The 22313-nt window shown below is 43.8% G+C and overlaps 1 protein-coding gene across 1 annotated transcript in view; it reads left to right on the top strand.

The window, feature by feature from the left end:
* The window catches only part of RGS11 (regulator of G protein signaling 11), a 1592422-nt gene that overhangs the window by 960967 nt on the left and 609142 nt on the right, over positions 1-22313 (top strand). Inside the window, exon 11 of the mRNA XM_085632193.1 lies at positions 1844-1905. Coding sequence (XP_085488319.1) covers positions 1844-1905 — 62 coding nt within the window. The remainder of the gene's footprint in view (positions 1-1843; positions 1906-22313) is intronic.

Below are 22313 nucleotides of genomic sequence, written 5' to 3'. Positions count from 1 at the left end.
TTCATTGTTACCAACTGAATAGTAATCATTGTATTGAGGTCAGAAGGATGAAAGGCAGAGTAGATCTGCTGGGATTTGAACCCATGAGGTCTAGCACAGGCTGCTACAATGAACACATTAGTCCACTAAGCCACCAGACCCAGCATATCCATGCTGCTTTCCATACCTTGCAAAACACTTTTATAGCTTGTGTTTTCAAGTTCAAACCTGCCCCAATTTGCAAACATGGGGCACTATTTTTAACTATCTGATTAACCAATTATATTTTGGTGCCTCAGCCTTTTCTGTCCCAGTCCGACGTTGGTTGAGGGCTGTAGTGTGTCCTTGAGGGTTGCAGGGTGAAAACTGCATAGTGTGTAGCAGGGTGTAGCAATTATTCAGCTGTAGATATGAGCCCTTGAACAAAATATGTAAAGTTGCTTTCTGGGAGCAGTAGTTTTTCTGACTTCCGTAGAGAGAGTTAGTACCAGGCCGTTTTTGTTTTCTTGACAACCTGTTTCTTGAGGGTGAGGTTGTTGAGCAGTTTGAATTCATGAGACCTGTCACTAGGTGAAAGCTTGCTAATGAATCTGCTAAAGTCTGTGTCATTGAGCCCAGTTTTAGCTAGATGTTGCCTGTTGTTCTGGGCAATTAACAACTGTACTGTATTGGTGAGGTTAAACTTCATGTAGATGAAGGACATCCAGATCTGGATAAGGTGCAAGTAATTTATGAAGTGTAGGATGTCTAGAGTGCAGCACACAAGCAAGTAGAGTTGTATATCATTTTCATATTTTGATTCTCTTACCAGTGAGTAGAACCCCCAGGGGCAGGACAATACCAGAATAGTATAGTCAAAGAGGATCAATGTGGAGGTGAAAGATGACAAGATGGAACCCTTAGGGACTCTACAAGTAATAGGAATCTTCTGGGACTTGGAGATACCCATGTTAACGTACTTGTATCACTTGGGACAGGTAGGAAGTGAACCAGAGAAGGATGGTAAGATATTCAAAAGTGCCTGATTAATTCCTCATTTCTTAAGGGACCTACAGGGTCCCATTCATAAATACCCCCCCTGCCCCCAACTCAGAGTTATTGTTATCCTCGGTAGCAAAATGTCCAGGTGTAAGGGCAGTGGCAGCAGACACAAATAAAAAGTGGGGGGGGGTGGAGTGGGCACGTGGGGAGTGTGAGGAGGGTGTTAATTTTAAATAAATATACCTTACCTGATGCTGCTGGCCGTCTGTCGCCTTGGTGCTCCACTGCTTCCTGCTGCCAGCAGTCCCTGGGACAGCATCATAGACTTCTTATCAAATCCCCACGCTGCCTTTATGCTATTACCAATAGCATGAGAGCAGTGCAGGATTGGCCTGAGCGGGCCAGCAAAACAGCGGGGTTAGAGAAACTTAACCGTGCATGTCTGTTTGGCCGGCCTAAGACAGCCAGACAAACCCACATGTACACAACAACACTCCGCCCCATCTGCCCCATCTGCCATAGCTTGGCAGGTTCAGCCAGAAGCTGTGAAACAAAAAGATAATAAAATATTGTTTTATTTTTCAGCTGCTGGCTTTGAGCCAGTGGAGCGATGCTCTTCCGCCATTGCGGCGAAGCCGCTACTGGGTATGGGAACACCAGAGGCATTAACAATGCACTCAAAATAAGGCCCTTAGGTGAGAGATGGAAAGCACAGACTAAACGGCATGTTATGCTTGATGTGTACAAAACTGGTTGTTGTGATGAAGGGATATGTGGGAGCAATAATTACCTTAATCTCTCTGTGTAACAAAAAGATCACGTCTTAAAGAAGTATTCTACATTAATTTACTTTTCATTTTCTTCCTCTGGTATTCATACAAAGATCGATTATTTGAAAAAGGCATTGGCACGAACGAGAGTAAAATCGTCGATCTGTCTCGAAGGGTAAGAAGCCTATTTTACTTTTTCTTCAACAATGGACCCCCCCCCCCGAAAATCCCTTATTGGTAAGATGTAAGGACTATGTGCCTTTCGTATTCCTTTCAAATGGAATCCTTCTCGAGTGGATTTCACTAAATCCCATAACACCCTAACTGATTAAAAAACAGACTCTGGTTTTAGGTGCTCCTACAGTGTTTTTTTGTTAAATAAACATGGGTGCAGCTAACAAGGGAAACAGAAGAAAAGTAGCTTCTGATACCCGATTCTCTTCTGAGAAATTTAAGCAGCTTTTCAGGTCTCAACTACAGACACCTTTAGCTGTCTAATGGCAAGACATACTGTTTCCAATACACACACTAATACTGAGAGAGGGCTTTGGGTCAGGCCCTAGACCATGATTGGATGTCTTTGTGGTCTGTCTCAGGTGTCTGGTTCTGATTTGATAGCTTTCTTCCCTATAAGTGTGTTTATCCCATCCAGAAGCAGTTTGGTCTCACAATGTTCCGATTGGTTTATTTTCATCTGTCCATTGCTTGAAACTACTTTTCAGTCTTTCAGCACTCCATGGGAGTGCATTTGTTTTCTTGCTCTCTCCTCTTGTGCTGCTTTTGCCCATCACTGCTCTGTGTTGCTTCCACCACCCCTCCCCCACATGCAGCTCAGCAATAGCTTCCCATGCACATCCCTATTCTGCTCAATTTTTAGGTTGAACTTATGAAGAGCTTGCGCTGTCGGCAATCTGGTATCTCTACTTTGTGGAGTCTACCTCCTCCCAGGGTTTGGATTGGCTTCTTTATGTGTCCTTTAAAAATCGTAGCCTGCAATTGGCTACTGGTGGGTGCATGTTCCACCATTTCCTGCACATTCACTCGCGTGGAGTATTGCCTCAGGAGCAAGCAGGGGTTTGCACGCTGCTTGCGTGCCTTTATTTTCTTGTTTTCCGTAGCTACCAGGACACTGTGCGCTTTGCAAAGCAGTGAGGCCCCTGGAGTTTGCCTTTCCAGTCTTAAATTCGTAAAAGAAAAAAGGTCTTGGCTGTTCTGACCACTGTTGGTAATAGATGGACAAAAGCTGCACAGAACTGTCATTTTCCCTCAGCAGTCTTGCTTCACAGAAACACAGGAGCCCACGGCAGCATGCCGGGTAACCCTGGGTGTAGGACTACGCTACGCTCGCATAGTTTGCGTAGTTTGCGCAACTACGCGTTACACAAATTGCACGTAGCACAGTGCAAAAACGCGTAGCGTAGCGGGCATTTTTTGCTTGCTCGCACTCCTCAATGTCAAGTTGGCGATCGCGAGCGAGCAAAATGACATCCCGGCGAGACTTTTTCCTCATTCGCGATCAGCAACATCAAGTTGCCGATCGCGAGCGTGGAAAATAAACCTCCCGGCGAGATTCTCAACGCGGGGAGGTCAGGTTTCTCATTGCGAGTGGTCGCGTCTGCTCACAACCGCTCGCGATGAGAAACTACCAGTCCGCGTTGAGAAAACTGCCGCTCGAGTACAAATCTACTCGAGCGGCAGAAAACGACCGCTTGCACTGTGCAAGATCCCGTTTGCAATGATTGCACAGTGCGGACAAGCATCCGGCACTGTGCAATCAGTGTGAAGAGCATTTTCCGTACCGCTACGCGTAGCGCTACTACGCAAACTACGCCCAGGGTTAGTGCCGGGTACATGCAGTCACTGTTACCTGTGGCACTGAGTCACGGGCCCAACTGGGAAAGTGCGTAGTTCAAACACCACCAAGTAAAAGTATTGAAGCCAGTACGGGGCCCTGCACTATAAATAGTTAACCTGATGCGCATCCTTGTTCCCAGTCTATTGTAGCCAGAGCGTGATTTTAAAAACGGAAACGGTTAGAGCAGGTCACCTGTCCACGCTTTTGGTGAAAAAGCCAAAGACGGCACTAGGATACATTTTATGTTTTTTGAGGGGTGTTAGAATGTATTCTTCAACATCTACTTTGTGCTGTAGGCCAATTTGTAATTGACCCAGCTAGTGGCCTGCGCTTTCGAGCTCCTCGTTCGCTAGGGACGGAGCTTCGAATGCACAGCATACACAGGGCACTCACGTCGGATTTGTACATTCTGCTCTGGCCAGCGAATGTTGCAAATACAAACAACGAGTATACATATTACATACTTCGTTTTTGTTGTTCGAATTACATTTTGTCAGGATTAGCAGAGCTGGACGTGTAATCTTGAAGATCTGCTGAAAAGGTGCACGTTTGAGTAACCTAGACGAAAGACAATGCTATATCTACTTTCTAATTACAATTGTCTTGGAGTACGGTTGTGATGGAGAATACAGTGTCCGCACATTTCATGGTATTGAAGGAAAGCGCTATGACCATATAAGCAAATTTCTCGCATATAAGCGCTATAATGTAAAAATAAATTGAAACCCCATGAGCAGAATGCTTGCAGTGGTGTTGATCAGAGGTACAAGGTCGTCCTAATGCGGTGAATAGTGTTGCCAACCTCAGGGCCGCCGCTACCTGTGACATCTGCTTATTTTCTGATCAATGGAGAAAAAAACGCCCCCTCTTACAATTCAATACACAAGCTCTGAAACGCACACACAGAAAATTGTTTTCATGGGAAGTGCTGAGGAGCTCCACATTTCATGATGTCTGGTGTGCGGTTCAGTGCCAGGCGCTTGGGGTTCACATCTCTGCTTTTTTGGCTTTAAAAGCCAAAAAAGCAGAGATAAAACTAGCACCCTATCAACAACAAGGTGCTAACATGCAAATTTGCATGTTAGCACCCTTTTACTCTACGCTTCCCCTTGCATCTCTAATGAGATGCAAAGGGGGCGTTCCAGAGTAAAATAATAGGAGAAATGTCGCTAAGCGACATTTCTCCTATTATCAAGAATATCGCTAACCCTGTTAGAGACAAAAAAGCAGCGCTAACCGCGGTTAACGCTGCTTTTTTACGTCTGGTATTTTTCTGACTTAGCCATGATATCCTATGGAAGGAGGATATCATGGCTAAGTTTGTCTGTCCCTATCAACAAGCTAACGTGAGATTATCGCTGGGTTTCCAGCGATAATCTCACATTAGCCACTTAGCACCAGGATTTTTATCGCTATTGAGATAAGCGTTGCTAATAGCACGCTATCTCAGCGATAAAAATCGGCACTAGCCGGCGATAATTATCCGAGCGCTAAGTGCGCTCAGCGATAATTATCGCCGGTTGTTGTTGATATGCCCCATAGTTCTCACCGAAAACGACGGCAGGCTTAGACACAGAGCCATTTTCAAAACGTATCGTACCAACACTCTAACATCTACAATAACACAGCACATTTCTTGCGCACCATTTACTTGAATTTTGTTTTTTTTTTCTTTACAACTTCCCCAAATTTTGTCGAGCATTCTCAATTCTCCTGTGTGTTTTATAGATACATGCATGGGGAGACAGAACACCCTCGTGCCAACAATTTGTTTTTTTAGAATTAGGGGCGTAAATTTAGTTTTAAAACTTGTCTGTTCTGTCCAACCGGTAATTATGCCACTGCAGGTTCATACCACTAAAGTCTCAGACCCCAGTTTGAGAAGGAATGCAATTCAGGAAGTGTCTTCCTAAATGGATCACAGTTTCTTCAGTTTCCAGGGCGGACGTTCTTTTTGATCAGAACGGCTATAGGTCAATTATTTCTGTGCAATGTAAATGAAGTAGTTCTAATAAAAACCTGTTTACGTATGAAAATAAGCAGGCCTTGTTTCCATTCCACCCTTCATCACAATCTAAAGTAAGTGTCATATTAATTCTTGTCTTAAAAAAACAGGCACACCTGCAGGGGAGAGTGTGATATATCAGATGGCTTATATTGGCCGGAGCTCCCAGGTGCGGCATCTAATTACTTTGGTTGTGTTTTCAGTATTGAAAATGTGGTATGCTTTAAATCCTTGCTGTCTAAGGTCAGGACAGAGAACAGAAGCCCTACATTGGATCACACTTTTGAGAAATTCTGATCACCCACGCTCAGACTCTCTTCCCTGTGGGGACATCAGGCTCAGTGGCGCAGCCAAAATGCTGGGGGAGGGCGGGGCTGCAGAATATAAGGAGGGGCCAGCCATAGCTGCCAAGGTTTCACATTGTGCATGTAATTGTAGTTATATAGCACTCACTGCCCCTGACGAGGCGTTAAAGCACTTTTCGGTGAATAGCACGGTACGCTGGAACCCAAAAATAATTAGTGATGGGTTAGTATAGGGAAATATGTTAATTTGAGCGGTGGATATGTGAGTTTGTTAGTTGGATTCAATAGGATAATGGAGGGATAGAAGAGGGTATCTGTACTTATGGGTGACATTTAACAGCCAAGTGTGTGACACTTCGAGTGACACTTTCTCGCAAGCAAAATCAAACAGATACATATGACAAAAAACACCCACTTGAGCAACAAGAAATCCTAAACAAATCTTGAAACTTTATTAAAGACCCTGAACTTTGCAGCAGGCATATTAACTCTCTGAACTAATTTAATTATAGTCAAAACTGCCACTGGACAAAACTCGATTTGCTACAGCAGAACCATTAATGAGTTAACTGTGACATATTTATTTTTGTCAGAAAACTGTTCCACATTCAAGTAACTCTGCAGTAGGCCAGGTGCTTTTAAATCCATGTTATCTCTGGGCACAGCAACCCACCCCACCTCAGGTACAGCTGACCACAAGTAAAACAAGCATTTGTAATGCAAAATGTCTCCCATTTGGGAGAGTTTGAGCTATTGGCATTGTAAATGACAATGCCTTTTATTTATGTGTTTTGAAACCTTGCAAGCAGTGCGTAAACATGCACTTTTTACTTATAGAAGCAAGGCATTCCGTAAAAGAGGCACAGTTACTGCTACCCTTGCTTCTCGTAAGCAAGGACTTTATAAGTTCAAAGTGCTTGTTTATGCACCACTTGCAGGTTTTCAAAACACATAAATAAAAAGCATTTTCATTTACAATGCCAATAGCTCAAACTCTCGCAAATGTGAGAACTATTGCATAGCAAATGCTTGTTTTATTATGTTCCCTCAGCTCCTCCGTTGACCTCCCAGCCATTCCCACTTGGCGCACCCCTTTCCCAGTCTTTGCTTCCTCACCTGCCATCCATTTCCCACTCAATGCCGGCTTTCGCTATCGGCTTTACTAAGGCCGGATGCTTTTGAAAGGAGTTCACTTTTCGAAAGACAATATCCGTAAACAGACACTCTAAAAGTAAAGAAAATCGTTTCTATATTTTTCAGGTGGCCGGCATGTTGCTCAATATGGGATATACAACTTTCTGTACTTTCCCCTCATTTTTCATCACGCAATGTGATGACACAGTGCAATGTTGCTTAAAGTACATGAGCAGGGCATAAGTCCTAAAAAAAGAAGTGGGGGGACTAAGCTAGTTAATCAGTATGCAAGTGACATCATGACGCATGACAACATGGAGCGTGACATCATGGCGCGTGACATCACGGCACGTGACATCACAGGAAGTGGCATCATAAGAGTGACATCAGATCTTAAGCCCTCACATATATGTTTAACATGTCTATCATGAGTCCATTTGAGCAAATTTTGAGTATACAAGGAAACCCTCCTGATTTAGGCAGAAGATTTACACTTTTGCAAGCTACACATAAAACAATGCTGCCTTTTGTTAGTGTAAAGCTTCCTCTACTCAATGATTGAACAAACTAACTCTACCACCATCCCACTCAACAAGGCATAATATTCAGCACATTTCCATGTACATGTGATTGCTTTAGTTGCCTGCACTTTCCGGAGGAGAGATCACTCTCCTAAGTGAAGTATTCTTACTCAGCCTTACCCACCAGCACTCATTTTAGGAGATAAGGGCTCATTTTTCCCCTACAGACCATGACCCAAAGCAAGAGAGAACGACAGAAAGGGAAGAAAGTAGAGAGATAAGAAAACAATGATGAAGGCAGAAAAGGGAATGGAAAAACCAACCTGCAAGAATAAACAATTTTAGGGTAGTGAAAGAAAAAGGTTATGGCAACCATGGCATTCAGCAATAGGACCTAGGAGAAATTTTGGGAGTCTGTATTTATGTTTTTGCAAAACACTGCCCTAAAATGTCACCTCCACATTTTGCTGCAGACATCTTTCATGTACGTATTGTTGCCATAACTATATTTAAAGCACACTCACATTTACCAGCATAACCTGGCAACTCACCCTGGAACCAGTATCACCAGAATGCCCACACAAGGAAGGGACCATATATTTTAAAGTAAGAGGTATCAGCTCCACATCAAAATAAGTGTAAGCTGCACAGTACCCAATGATGAAATGGCAATGGTGACAAATGTAACTCACAAGAAAAAGGCGCATGCAATTCCATGTCAACTAGCTCTTTCAAGAAAATATTCGCCTTCATGAGGAAATATTACTAGTTTGCATAGAGAAAGTACCCAAGTGGGGAGATGTAGGAACAGCGAGAGACAATACAAACTATTGCCAGTAATCAGAATCTACACTAGACTTTGGTCGCTAATAAGACCCTGCTTATTCTAGACAACATGGTGCACCAGACACGGCCTACTTGACCTACTTGTTTTTAGTAATGCTCACCTGTGGGCTCACCTATTCACTCTTACTTCATTCTGACGGAGCCAGCCCTAGGTAGACACACATGATCTTTCATTTCATAGATAGCCTTACTCTGATTTACATCAGTCTCCCAGATCTAAGAGCATCATAAAAACAAAGCTAACCTGTGTTATTGTGTTTTAATACAGTACATTGCAAACTGTGCACCATCGCTGCAGTAGGTGGGTGTGAGAAGAGCTAGAAAACAAAAACACCCATACCTCAAAAATGGAAACAACTTGGCAAAATTTAACACAGCCATGTTCAGCACTCTTGAATTTCCAGAGTTACAAAAATGCCACTTGTCTTTCTTTCAAGGAAAACAGCTCTTCCAACATTTAGTGACTGCATCTGGTAATTAAAGCACACAATTTCAAATATTTGGAAATCCTTTTCTGTTGTGGTGTGCCAGATTTAGATACTTTTGCACACAACTGAAATATTTGTGTCATGGAGGAGCAAGCAGGATTATGCAAAGCAGTCTTTATTTGAAGTGAAAGTGAACAGTTGCAGCATCTGCCTGCCACCCTCGCTTCAACCAAATTTTCCAAGAATTAAAGACAAAACATTAACCTTTGATGTAAAACAGGAGAAATAAAGATATGTCCATCTAACAGCTGAAATGAACAATAGGAAAGTAGAGAACCTGAGCTAAATCCCAGCTTTCCGACTTGACAACATTCTGTGATCCTAGGCAAATCTCTCTTATGTTTGATTTAATAGGCTGTAATGTTGTACCATGTATAATAATCTAGGATGCAAGGAAAGGAGGAACCAGTAGGCTTACAGCCGGGAAGAGATGTTTTATGAAAGTTTGACCACAAGGTCTACCTGCCTCCTTACCCTCATGAGCTCTAAATAGGAACTACTAAAGAAATGCTAACATAGTGACCAAATGGGTCGGTTTTTATGGTATGTATGAGAATGGCAAACAAATAGGATACTAACTGGATCCTTGGGAGGTCCTGATGAAAGCCAACCAGCCCGGTGAGGCATTGGTCTGATGGCTGAAACATGTTGACCCAGGTTTACAGAGGATTCTAATTTCCTTAGTGCATCCCCACCTATTTTTAACTCTGTCAGGGTGCCCTTTGAAAATAAAATTAACCCTCAGGACATCCTAGATTATTTTAAATTTAGAATTCCACCCAATAACTAGAGAGCGTCCTTGGCAACCAAGATTGAGCCCACCCAGATACATTAGGTATCTGGATGACGACTCTTTGATGAAGCATGCCACTTGATATTCCAGTGGGTGAGTATATTTTTATTATCATAAGGTGATCCCCTTGGGCCGGCATGGAGAGAGAGGCTAAGCATGGTAGGGGTTCATTCCTGTTGTTTTTCTATTGTTAGGTTTTTGGGAAAGTGAGCAAACCCTGTATCACTTCTCACTCACTCCTTCTTGGAATATAATGATTAGAATATAAACCACATGTATAATCCATTTGACACAACTTTCATGTAGCTTCTACTTGCCAGCCGAACTCTAACCTGATACACCCAGAACTAAAGACAAAACATTGACCTCTAATGTGAAATAAGAGAAATAAAAAGATGTCTATTTAGTGGCTGAATTGCACACAGTAAATGCAGAAAACCTGTGTGCTGCCCATGACCTCCGTATGCCAGGTGGGGGCCGCGGTGATGACTGAGGTCTGTCGTCCTGGTGAATTTCTCTATAGAGAAGGAGGCCATCACACTGTGCAATGCTGTGCCTTGAAGGGGACATATTCCTGTGTGCACTGTCACAAACCCGGTATGCCAGGAGGGGGGCCATGGTAAAGTGAGAGGGCTGTCGCCCTGAAGCAGCGCGCAGCTTTAAAGGAGAAGCAAACCATTACTCGTGGAGGAAATGCAACAATTTAAATACCCAACAATCAAGGAGGATTCAAGACCTACCACTGAATTCAGGGAGGCTTATCACATAGGGAGAAGCGTGTGAACACCTGCCCCCTACACCATAGCATCCAGACTTCTGCTCACCACGCGGCCACAGACGCTAACCTCCAGCGAGAACGAGTAACACTGAATGCTGAGCCCCCAATACTGGACTTGCTGGGACTGGCATACTACAGTGAGGAGGCACTTTGACTTCCTCAAAGCCATCGTGGAACTTCTCAGACTTGAACTCACTAGCGGGGCCTAACTGGAATGCCGCTTTACATAAATAGGGAATAACCTTGATCCTTTTACAGGGAAGTGGAAGTTGAGATCTGATCCAGGAAAGTGTGCCTGCCTTTAGAAGACTGCGTATATTATTTGCACACACTATACATGGGTGGATGTACGGGAACACTAATGCACCAACCATGGAAAACCTACCTATCGCATGTAATACAAGCCAGCGCAATGGGCTGCCTTGCACATTTTTGGGGTTATTCTTTCCCAAAAGCCTCACATAAATTATACGATATGGCTATATCCTCTTTGTAGGTGTGCTGCAGAATGCGGCATACATGCAAAGAGGAAGTAATGTGGAAAAATATATATATTTTTCCTTGTTATGCCAGCCTCAGGTAGACTCGCCAGTTTAGTACAAGCCTAGGTTTGCAAGTCTTTGTAAATATGGGTTTGCATCAAAATACATTGATGGGATGCACAGTAATGCCGTAGCACCACCCTAGTAATGCCTACCTGACGTATGGTGAAGGAAGTGACCCATTTAGGGCCCCCCCGGTCACTAATGACCACCTCTTAGCCTTCCATTCTAAATGAAGAGTTAGTCATACAGTAGACAATATAAACCAATAACTGTTTATTCATATACACTCTAAGTGGAGCCCGGTAAGCCCAGTTGCTAGGAGTACTGCAGAGGGAACAGAAATTAACAAGCATAAAAATACATTATGGATCTTTTCTAACTGGGCTAAAACACACCTACAATGGAATTTTCCAAGCAGTTGCAGTAAAACAGTGAAATACAGAAAAAAAACAGTTCAGCGCTCCTATCTTACACAAAGTTTCATGGTCCAAGTTTGTTCCATCTGGAGCCCACCACCAGACAAGGTGGAGAGGGCCTCTATCTGGTGAGAAAGCTGTATATCTATCTGCAGGGAATGCTAACTTACATGGAGCATGTGTGAGCATAAACTATTTCTATTCTAACAGACCTTCCTTTCAGCATGAGCTAAAACATTTTCTTAACAGCAACAAGCAGAAGCAAACTTCAAACAGTAATACAAATTGCATTGATAAACAATTATGAGCACTCCATATTATCAACATCAGGAAGTGAAACAGTAAGGAGGGAAGAAGTCTTGAAAATTCCCTCATCAATGGTCATCATATCCTCAATATCCTTCTGGATCATGATTGCAGCATTTGTGTCATGAATTGATATTCTCTGTTTGGGTGTGAGGATAGTAGTACAATTGGATCACCAAAAGGGAAAACAACGAATAAGAACACAGCTGGTCCCCAATACCGCAATCAAATAAATCACCTTTTCAAGATTCCAGCCCCAGCTACCAAAGAGAGACCAACTCCAATTCCCACTTTCCATTTCTCTGACATTTTTGAGAATATCCAAAATATGTTTGGTGATATTATTTTCCATAATCTTGATCCTGACAACAAACTGATTGCCCACTACTGCACACACACCCCCACTCTTTGCTAGAATAAAGTCCACTGCATACCTGGTCAGTTCTGAATATATGCACATACTCTCCAACTGAGTGGTGATGTCACGCAAAGCTGCTACTGTGGTATTAGACAGATTCTGCAGCTTACATCTGAAATATTCTCTAGCTTTCTCATCCATTGCCATAGAAGAACCACCCAAAGTGCAAATAGAAGAAATGATGTATCCAAAAGTGATCCCATTACTATAATTATTGACCTCTATATCGGTCACTCCCTCACATAATTCTTTTGTTAAAGTCCTCTTAACCCAGCGTACATTAGGCTTAACATATGTACAGGGCACACCTACGGGCAATATCATTCCAAGAGATACATCATCTGTACCATTATGGACATTGGAATATGTACCATTAGACAAAAAGTAGAACCCCGGCGTGCTTAAATCCGTCCTTCATAATCTACTGCAGCATATCTAGTGTTCATTCTAAAAGTACTTGGATCTTTGTCATTCACTAAAGGGATCGTATTTTTGAACAGCATTATTCTAGAACAGTTAATATATAAAGAAGTGTCAGTCCTATTCACGGTGGGACAGCAAGCAGGATAATAACCAGCCTCCCGGGTAACTATCAATTCCTTGTAATGCCAACACACCAAGTTGACATTCTGTTTCTCCATATAATAAATATCACAATAAGTATTGTTATCACAGCCTGGATAACCCATCCTAATGGCTTTCTATTATACAGACATGGTCCCGGATAACCAAAACCAAATACTCATTTCACTTGAGTAAATTGGGGTGGCCGAGAATAAGTAAAATTGACAAGTAACAATGGATATGCAGTCCACAAACGTGACAGATTTGGTGGAATAACAAGCCGTACCTTCTCCGAAAAACCTCTTATGTGTTTCTAGAAATACATTACTCGGGGCTGTTCTTTTGTTTCTTTTCGGGGAGATAACCTTACCCTTGCTGCGTAAAGGCATATTTTTATCATTTTCAAAAACCCAGGACACCCCACACAATATTATTATCAACAAAACCAGCAGAACACCACATGTTATGTTCCTTTTTCGTGTCCACGCCATATCATGCTGAGTAACAAGAACCATTGGCTGCTCTTCCTTGACAACCTTTCTAGCAAAAGGGTGCATGACATATGATAAAGGGAACTACCATCCACTGACAAAAGACGAAGGCAAGTACACACAGCATGAATAAGCCTCCCATCGAACAGGCAATAGAGGACCCTCATGGAGTCAGCATATAAAGCAATGACATAACAAATAAAACCCAGTTTCAACACAGGGTCAAACAAAAAGAGGTATCAACACTCCCCCGAACATTGACCCCCGGAAAAACAGAGTCAGACACTATTTTATTCATTCCAGAATTCAAATCCAGAGGAAGAGTGGACACCCTAAACAGGGGTAATATACTAAGGCTTATCCACTCAATTGAACAAATAAAACATATCAACACAACAGACTTGCTTGCAATTAAATTCCTCCCTTCCCCAGACTCACAAGGTCACAAAATGACAAAGACAACATGGAATACTACTGATGCAGCAGATCAAATCCTGGGGCAAAAGGCTCAGATTTTCTCAATGGGGAATAAAGCTAGAAGTAGGAAAAAGACCAGCCTACCCCACCCCGCTCCTAGAAGAAAGCAAAAAAGAACGCTTACAAATAGTTAAATCAATTTTAAAAGGAGCGCGTAGCCATTCCCCAGGACCAAACAGTAACCCCCCACACTTAGAATACTTAGCAACTCAGCAATCAGACTTAAATAGGGTAACCATACGACGGACAATAATCAAAGAAGACACAAAGTGACAAAGGGTAACAGGCCAAACCTTTATGGAAGCGGAAATCCCCAATATTAAAATATGCATCTGGAACATTAACGGTCTTTCTGATAAATTGGAAGATCCAGAAACATCAAATTACTTAAAATCATTTGATTTGATCTTACTCCAAGAAACCTGGGAAGAGAAAGAGATATCCCTGCAAGGATATACAACTCAAACCCACCCAGCAACCAGAGGTTCCTCCTACGGTCACAGTTCAGGAGGCCTGGTGTCATCAATGTAAAAATCGCCCCTCCTAGTGCGATACAGGCACTAGCAATAACAATTGAAAAAAATCAGGTGGCTCAACTACTTTACATTATAAATATATACATACACCCTAAGCATAGACAAACAGGGGCAAGAGAATTAGTTAGGGAAATAGCAAGACTCATGGAGGAAAGAGAAATGGAGAACATACTTCTAGCAGGCGATTTTAACCTTCACCTCTTCGGAGAGAAGTCAGATGATGAAATATCACTGGATATGGATATTGTGTGGGGAATACCAAACCAATCTACAGCCTCTCTAAACAAGCAAACAAGATGCTCAAATCAATTACTGAAAGACCTTGAGCAGTTAAACCTGAGAGTACTAAATGGACGATTTAAGCAGGATACACCGCCAGCATCAACAAAATTTTTCCTCAACCACTTCTTCTCATCTTGACTTCACCCTCGCAACACTACCACTGTTTGAAATAATAGGTTCTTTCAAGGTTGGAGAGAATGGCCAAAGTGACCACCTGCCATTAGAAGTGATACTGTGTGTCGCCAGTGGGAACGAAACGGAAGTAAGGAGAAGCATTGGCACAGAATACACCACCAATTATAGACGAATAAGGTGCAAGACTGACAAAGCAGAAGAATTAACAACTAATGCAAAAACAATCCTCCACCAGATAACAAGCCTGACAAAGAAGCTATTAGAGGTTTGGGAAGAATTCGTAACAGCACTCGGAATAACACACGCCACAGAGCAAAAAACTCGAAAAGAGAATATGCCGTGCAACATACTCAGTAAGGTAACCACACCAGAGATAAAAAATCTAAAACGCCAAATAAACCAGATCCTTAGACAGCTCCGCAAACAATTAAACAACGAACACCTGCAAAAAGAGCTGCAAACCCTAAAGACACAGCTAAAGAAAAAGAAATGGGTAAGGAAAAGGCAATTGAACGAGAAACTCTGGGTAAAAATCGTGCACGACTCAAAACAGAAGAATAGTGCTAGATTCTGGAAAACAATCCATAGCCTCCAAAGTACAGGCCACAAAGGAATCAACTCACACATATCAGAACCCGAATGGGCACATCACTTACTGAATCATTTTAACAATAAAAACACAAAGGGGGATCCACCTAGGGGTAGAACCTGGAAAATCGAAATTAATCCAAGCACCTGTAAAACTGGAAAACACAAAGACGAAGTATATGATGACCACACCATGACAGCGCCCCCGCGTAAAACTGCAAACCCGGATGAGGCAGCAACAACAAGCCTCAAACCAACTTTAAACAGAAAGGAAAAAATCTACGCTGCAACAGCGGCCAGGATCAAGCCACAAATTTCAAAAGGGAGATTAGAGGGTGCTCCCGGCCCCAACGAAATCCCGCCAATAAGGTACAAACAAGATGCCGATTTTTGGAGTGACACTCTGGCGCCAGTCTTCCAGGAGATCAGGGAAACAGCAATAAGTCCATCATCCTGGAGGGGATCAATAATAAGTCCAATTTACAAACAGGGCGATAGGAGCAACCCAAGCAACTACCGACGTATTGCCCTAATCAACACAGAAGCAAAGTACTACGCGGGACTTATCTTGGAGGAACTAACATCCTGGGCAACCCTCAAGCACATCATTCCAATCAATCAAACCGGATTCTGTAGAGGCCAGGGTACAATAACCAACATCATGGCGCTAACCCTTCTGACAGACGTGGCAAAAACAGCCAAGAGCTCGCTATTCCTATGTTTTATAGATTATAGCGCTGCGTTTGACCACGTAGACCGCAGCAAACTCTGGCAGAAGCTGAAAAAATGGGGGATTCCCGGCCCACTCCTACAACAGCTGATATTACTATATACCAACACTTGGGTCAAGATCAAACTGGGCTCTGGTACGCACCTTTCAAGGCAAATCAATACCACCAAAGGTTTAAACCAAGGATGCGTCCTAGCCCCCATGTTGTTTAATCTTATTCTCGCAGACCTCCCAGGAGAATTGGAGAAAACCAAATCGCATGCCCCGCGGCTGGAAGATATCACGCTTTCAAATCTCTTATACGCAGATGACCTGGTCCTTATTAGTCGGTCTCCCATTGGACTACAGCATCTTCTGGACACCACTAACAAATTTTAAATAAACAATGCATTAAAGATTAACCTAAAAAAATCTAAAGTCATGTCAGTAAATTATAACAAAACAAAGAAACACAAATGGTTTCTGGACGGACAGAGGCTAGACCGTGTAGCCACTTACAAATACTTAGGCGTACTTCTAGATAGTAGAGGTTCATTTAAACACCAACTAGAGGCTATTTGACGGAAGGACACAATATTCCACCTCTCAATGAAGCCCTTGAAGAAAGTTCTCCCTGACCGGTCACTGGATCCCCTTTTACAGGTGATTAGAGCACGTTTACAGCCTATGCTCACATACGGCAGCGAATCAATGCAAGGGAAAGACGCCATGGTTCTAGACAAAACTATCAGTCAAGCATACAGGGCAATTTTCCACCTGCCTAACTACGTCTCCCCTGCCCAAATTCGACTTGAATTCGGACTCAAGAGACAAACAGTGGAGAGAAGAGGCGCCTACATAAAAAGCTGGCGAAAAATCAGAGGCGCCGAGCAAGGATCCTTAAACACCCATCTTTGGACCGAACTCTCCACCCGAGAGAACTCCCCCGCCAGGAAGTACCTAAACGAATCACTGGAGACCCTGGGATTAACAAACCTCTGGGAGTCATCTACAGACATCAAAAGCTTCAAAAACGTGGTTACAAAAGTAACCAAAATGATATCATCCATAGACGACAAAGAAATTCTGGCCAAGAGGGCCCATGGATGGTCAGTGCTGAAAGACTACAACGCTCTGAAACCGCAGGAATACCTGAAAACGGGCCTCACGCAGACGACAAAAAATAAATTTTTAAACTTGCGCCTAGGCATCCTACCAATACTACCCCACTTGGCACCTTGGAAAAGGGGAACAGAAGACCATCTCTGCCGACTTTGCAGAGCAGGGAAAGAGGACCTTATACACATAATCTGCATCTGCCTAATCTTGACGGACATAAGGCACTCTTTATTTCGAGCTTTATGGAATCAAAAGGGCATAACAAGTTGCAGGCAGGCTGTGATGCTGTGCTTTAATCCTGATGAGACTCAGCTAAATTGCAGACTGACAAAGTACTTTGATATAGTGGCTAGAAGACTCCTGAACTAGCCACACGGCTCATCTAATGAACAGCAAGTAACAGCACCTCAACCCAATAAAGGACAGCCCGTTTAGTCACTTGCCAAGCTACAACTACGCCTGGCAAACTAAGGCACATTGATTTTATAAACTTATAAATGGTCAATACCAAAAAGCAACTGAGACTTTCATGATTTTATAGAGAACAATTATTTTCTTTTCATAAACTCACACTATAAATGTAAATAAGGCTTAAATGTATTCTTTTTGAAGTTTTTATATTGTGAATTTTTATTAATTGTGCAATAAATAAACTAACTAAAAAAAAAATATATATGATAAAGGGGGCCAGAATACAAAAAAGATAGACAAGTTCTCAGTGTCTGTCAGAGCCTCACTGGTACAGGCTCCAATTGTTCATCAATAGGTTGGCGCTCTTGAGCACCGGCGGTGAAGCTTGCTCTGTCCTAAGCTCTTTTTATCCAGATGGAATACCTTCAAGGTACTATAACAACTAATATAAAGTAAACAGAAAATTCTTCACTAATTTCTGTTAATTCCGTTGGTACGGAAGCTCAGTACTAGCTACCTTACGCAGTCCATTCCTAATCTTTTTTCTCCTTAGACTCAGTATCCCTCAACCAAGGGTGCAAATCGTACATGGTAGCCCTAGGCACCGTGTGATCAGTGAACAAAGGCTCTTGGATAGCTCGTATTTCTGGGGAAACAGACTCATTCAAAGCATCCTCATTCTCCTGGTCCGTCTGCATCCAGGTCAACTGGGTGTTCCTGAAAGGAACAAATCTGGGCACCTGCTCACACTCTGAATCCCCTATGTCATCTTTGACCCACTGGTCATATGCTAACAGCAAAGAAATCCTCCGACAATGGGCAGCGTGCACACAGTTATTTCAACCAGCAACCTTTACAGCCATCCGTGTCACCAACAAAACTTGCTCAGGACCTTTCCAGCGTGGCTCCAAACTTTTCTTACTCTGAAAATTATGAAGCAACACAGTCACCAGGCTGGATATCGTGGCTGGGTCCCTCTGGCTTGGAAGGTAGGGTTTCCCGCACCTGTTGGTGAATAGAACATTAACTTTCTGTGAACTGCCCAAGGTAATCAAGCAACACAGGGTAGTTAAAATCAGAATACTTGTGAGGACGCAGGATGCCCCAGACATTTGCCGGGCACCCGAACAAGACCTCATAAGGAGACAATCCTGTCCTAGAATGAGCTGTTCTTGTTGTTAAAAGAGCTAATGGTAAAGCATCTGGCCACTTTAACCCTGTTGTCTCTTGAATTTTTGCCAGTTTCAGTTTGAGAGTACTTCTCAACCAAACCCGCTGACTCTGGATGATTGGCAACATGAAACTTCTGTTTTACATGTAGTCCTTCACAAATCAATCTAATCACTTTCCCGTTAAAATGACTTCCGTTATCACTCCAGATAATTCGTGGCAAACCGAAGCGAGGAAAGAACTCCTTAAGGAGTACCTTTGCAGTCATAATGGCTGTGTTATCTTTAGTGGGGTAAGCCTCAACCCATTTACTGAATGCACATACAACCACCAAAACATACCTAACATTATTGCATCTCTCTAATTCTATGTAGTCTATTTGAAGGACTTCAAAAGGAAAAGTGGGTGGTGCAAAGTTACCAGGTGGTGTCGGGGAACTGTTCCCTTGGTTATGCATCATGCAAACCATGCAGTACTTTACTAAATCCACATCTGTCCTGGAAACATTGTCATTCTGCCATCACCCTATTGTTTAAACAGCAATCCCTGGCAGTTGCCGGTACCTGCTTCCACATCATAAAAAGTCTTAAGAAATTCTTCGATCTGATTCCCATCTCAGCAAGGCAAACTGTCGCCGTTGCCCTTATGAAATCCAGGCTAGATTACTGCAATAGTCTCTATGCAGGAACTAATAGATCAGTCCTGCACAAGCTCCAGATGATCCAGCATGCGGCTGCACGGCTGGTACTGAAATGGCCCAGGAGATCGTCTGCAACAGCAGCGCTAGATATCCTACACTGGCTACCAATTCACAAATGTGTCCCGTTCAAGGTCCTAATCATCACTTTTTGGGCCTTCAATTTTCTGGGCCCCCAATACCAGCGAACTGGTTTTAAGCGCTTATTTCCCTCCCAAAGCTTAAGATCAGCAAATGCCAATCTGTTGAAAATACCTGCCTTCAGATTGGTGTCAAAGGGAGGAAAATCGCTCACAGTCTTAGGTTCAAAGGCTTGGAATAAACTTCCCTCACAACTTCGCCAGATTACATCAGAGTCCCTGTTTAGGATGGCACTGAAAATCTGGATCTTTGATGCACCGCACACTCTCTGCAAAACGCTGATCTGATCTCCCATCCCCACCGTTAGCAGTAAACCAACTCTATTTTCCATATTTGGTTTCCGTCTCAGCGCCATGATGCTCCACGGAGTGATAGTCGCGCTATACAAATACACCATTACATTACATTACATACAGGGTCTAACAATTTACAAATGCCTTTTGCACTAATATGAGCTGGTCCATGTACCATAGTAACCACGGGAAGAGCATATGCATCTGGCAACATCCACCTCTGTGTCCCTGATTTATCAATCCAACAGCTTTCCTCATTCAACTGTGCTGTACTCTCCTGCCCTTGCGCCAACTCCTCTATCGTGGCTTCACACTGTATCTCCTTTACACTCTCAAGAGTATTCTCAAACATGACAACCTCGGGAACCCACCTAGCTGGACCTGCAACAAACATGCATTTCGTTTTACTTCGAGACATTTTCTTAGCTACCTGGTCTGCAAAAGCATCCCCTCTACCCACGTCACCTGTGACTTTTTTATCGGCACTACACTTAATAATTGCCAATTTCTTTGGGAGCGTTAAAGCAAACAAAAGCCACAATATCAGATGGCCATGCTAGATCTTCGTTCCATGAGAAGTAAGGAACCCTCTCTCTGCCCAAAGCCGACCAAAATGATGGGCAACACCAAATGCGTACTGGCTGTCAGTATAAATATTGACAACCAGCCCTTTACTCAATTCGCAAGGTAGAATGAGGGAAGCAAGCTCAGCAGCTTGAGCCAGTAAGTAGGAGACTATTGATGTCTCTACCACCGTCCGGAATGCCGTGATAGCATAAGCTGCTGTGGTGGTGCCATCTGGTAATTTAAAACAAGAGCCATCGACATATAGTTCTCCTTGAGGGTCAGATAAGAGAACATCAGTCAGGTCTACCCGTCCTTTTGTTTCTTCCGCTGTCCAAAAAATAAATCATGTTTGACCACTGCATCATTCTCAGAAGTGAGGAATAGTAACGTGGCTGGGTTCAGAGTGGCACATCTCTTAATGATACTGTGTTTAGTATACAATGACAATTCATAGCCAGTAAGACATGCACTTTTGAGGTGCTGTGTGTGAGAAAGTGCCATCTTTCTTGCATGGTATGCCCCCACTTTTGGCTGAATTGCTGAATGTACTTTGACTGAGTGTGCCCTGGACTCCTGACAATCAGGTGCCCAGGGCCTATGTTCCTTCCCTAAAAACCTCAAACCCAAAATTGGCAAACCCTGGCCACATGTCAGCCCCTGGTAAATGGTACCCTAGGTACCCATGGCCTTGTGACCAGGGAAGGCCTCCAAGGGCTGCAGAACTCATTGTGCCACCCTTAGAGGCCCTGTACCCTAACACACACACACTGCCCTTGCAGGCTGAGTGTCTGGGTACAAGACAAAACAAAGAGTCGACATGGCACACATCCCTGTGTGCCATGCCCACCACCTACACTGCCCTGGCATACATCAGCCACCCCTCTAGCTGGGTACCCTATGCCAGTGGTGTGGGCACAGGAGCATGAACCCTGTGCCCCTACAGTACCCAGGTCAATTCCTGGGCACTGTAAGTGCAGTGCTGCCATTTAAGAGTACATGGTGCTGAGAGCTCATCAAACACAAACTCCACAGCACCATAATGGCAACACTGAAGACTGAGACGTTTGGTATCAAACTTCTCAGCACATTAAACCCGCACTGATGCCAGTGTGGGATGTAATGTACAAAGCACCACAGAGGGCATCTTAGATATGTCCCCTGAAACCTAACCTACAATCCACGTCTGGTCTGGGAAGCTGCCTAGGCTGCCACACAGCAGACATGTTGCTGGACCCCTGGATAGGAGAGCCCCATCTCTCCTGGGCCTGCAACAATGCACATCCTGGGCGAGGTACTAGGTTTCCTCCCCCAGGATGGACAGGGGGAAGCTTCAAAGGCATGCTGCCTCTGTGAGCTTCCCCAGGCCACTTGCTGTACCCAGCAAACTGGCCCCCACCAGTTCTAACCCCCACTCTGGCGGGAAGACTGGCCGGAAACCCCAAATAAGGACAGGGGATGTGCCAGCCTGCCAACCCCACCCCTCAGGTGGGGGAGGCGAGGTGAAGCACATCTCCGGGCAGTCGCCATCTTGAAGATGGGAGGCCCTGCCCAATCAGGACTAGGCTACTGCCCCCATCCCACAGAAGAGTAGCAGGATAGGGGGTGTACCCACCCCAGGGCAGGGACCCATTGGTCCCTGCCCTTTACCTACCTGTAACGCCCCTAAATCTAGTATTTAGGGGCACCCTAAACTTTAGTTCCTTAGATTCCAGATTCCGAAAAACAAAGAAGAGCAAGAAGAAAGAAGACCTGCCGTGTAGCTGCTAAGAAGAGGAAGACACCAACTGCTTTGGTCCCAGCCCTACCGGCCTGTTGACCCTCGAACCCGCTCCTGCTACATCCCAGCACCTCTTGTGGCCAGCAACCTCACAAACCCCAGAGGACCTGGCTACCTTTTGACTCTGAGCACCTGGGACTCCCATGAGCAGTGGCTCTGCTCAAAATCAGCTTCTAACCCCTGGCATCAGCCCGGAACTGCGAACCCTGCACACTC

The sequence above is a fragment of the Triturus cristatus genome, chromosome 10 (genome assembly GCF_964204655.1).
Source record: "Triturus cristatus chromosome 10, aTriCri1.1, whole genome shotgun sequence".
In the NCBI taxonomy this organism is placed as follows: domain Eukaryota; kingdom Metazoa; phylum Chordata; class Amphibia; order Caudata; family Salamandridae; genus Triturus; species Triturus cristatus.
Note: the sequence above shows the minus strand (reverse complement) of the source record. Positions and strands in the feature narration are given on the sequence as shown.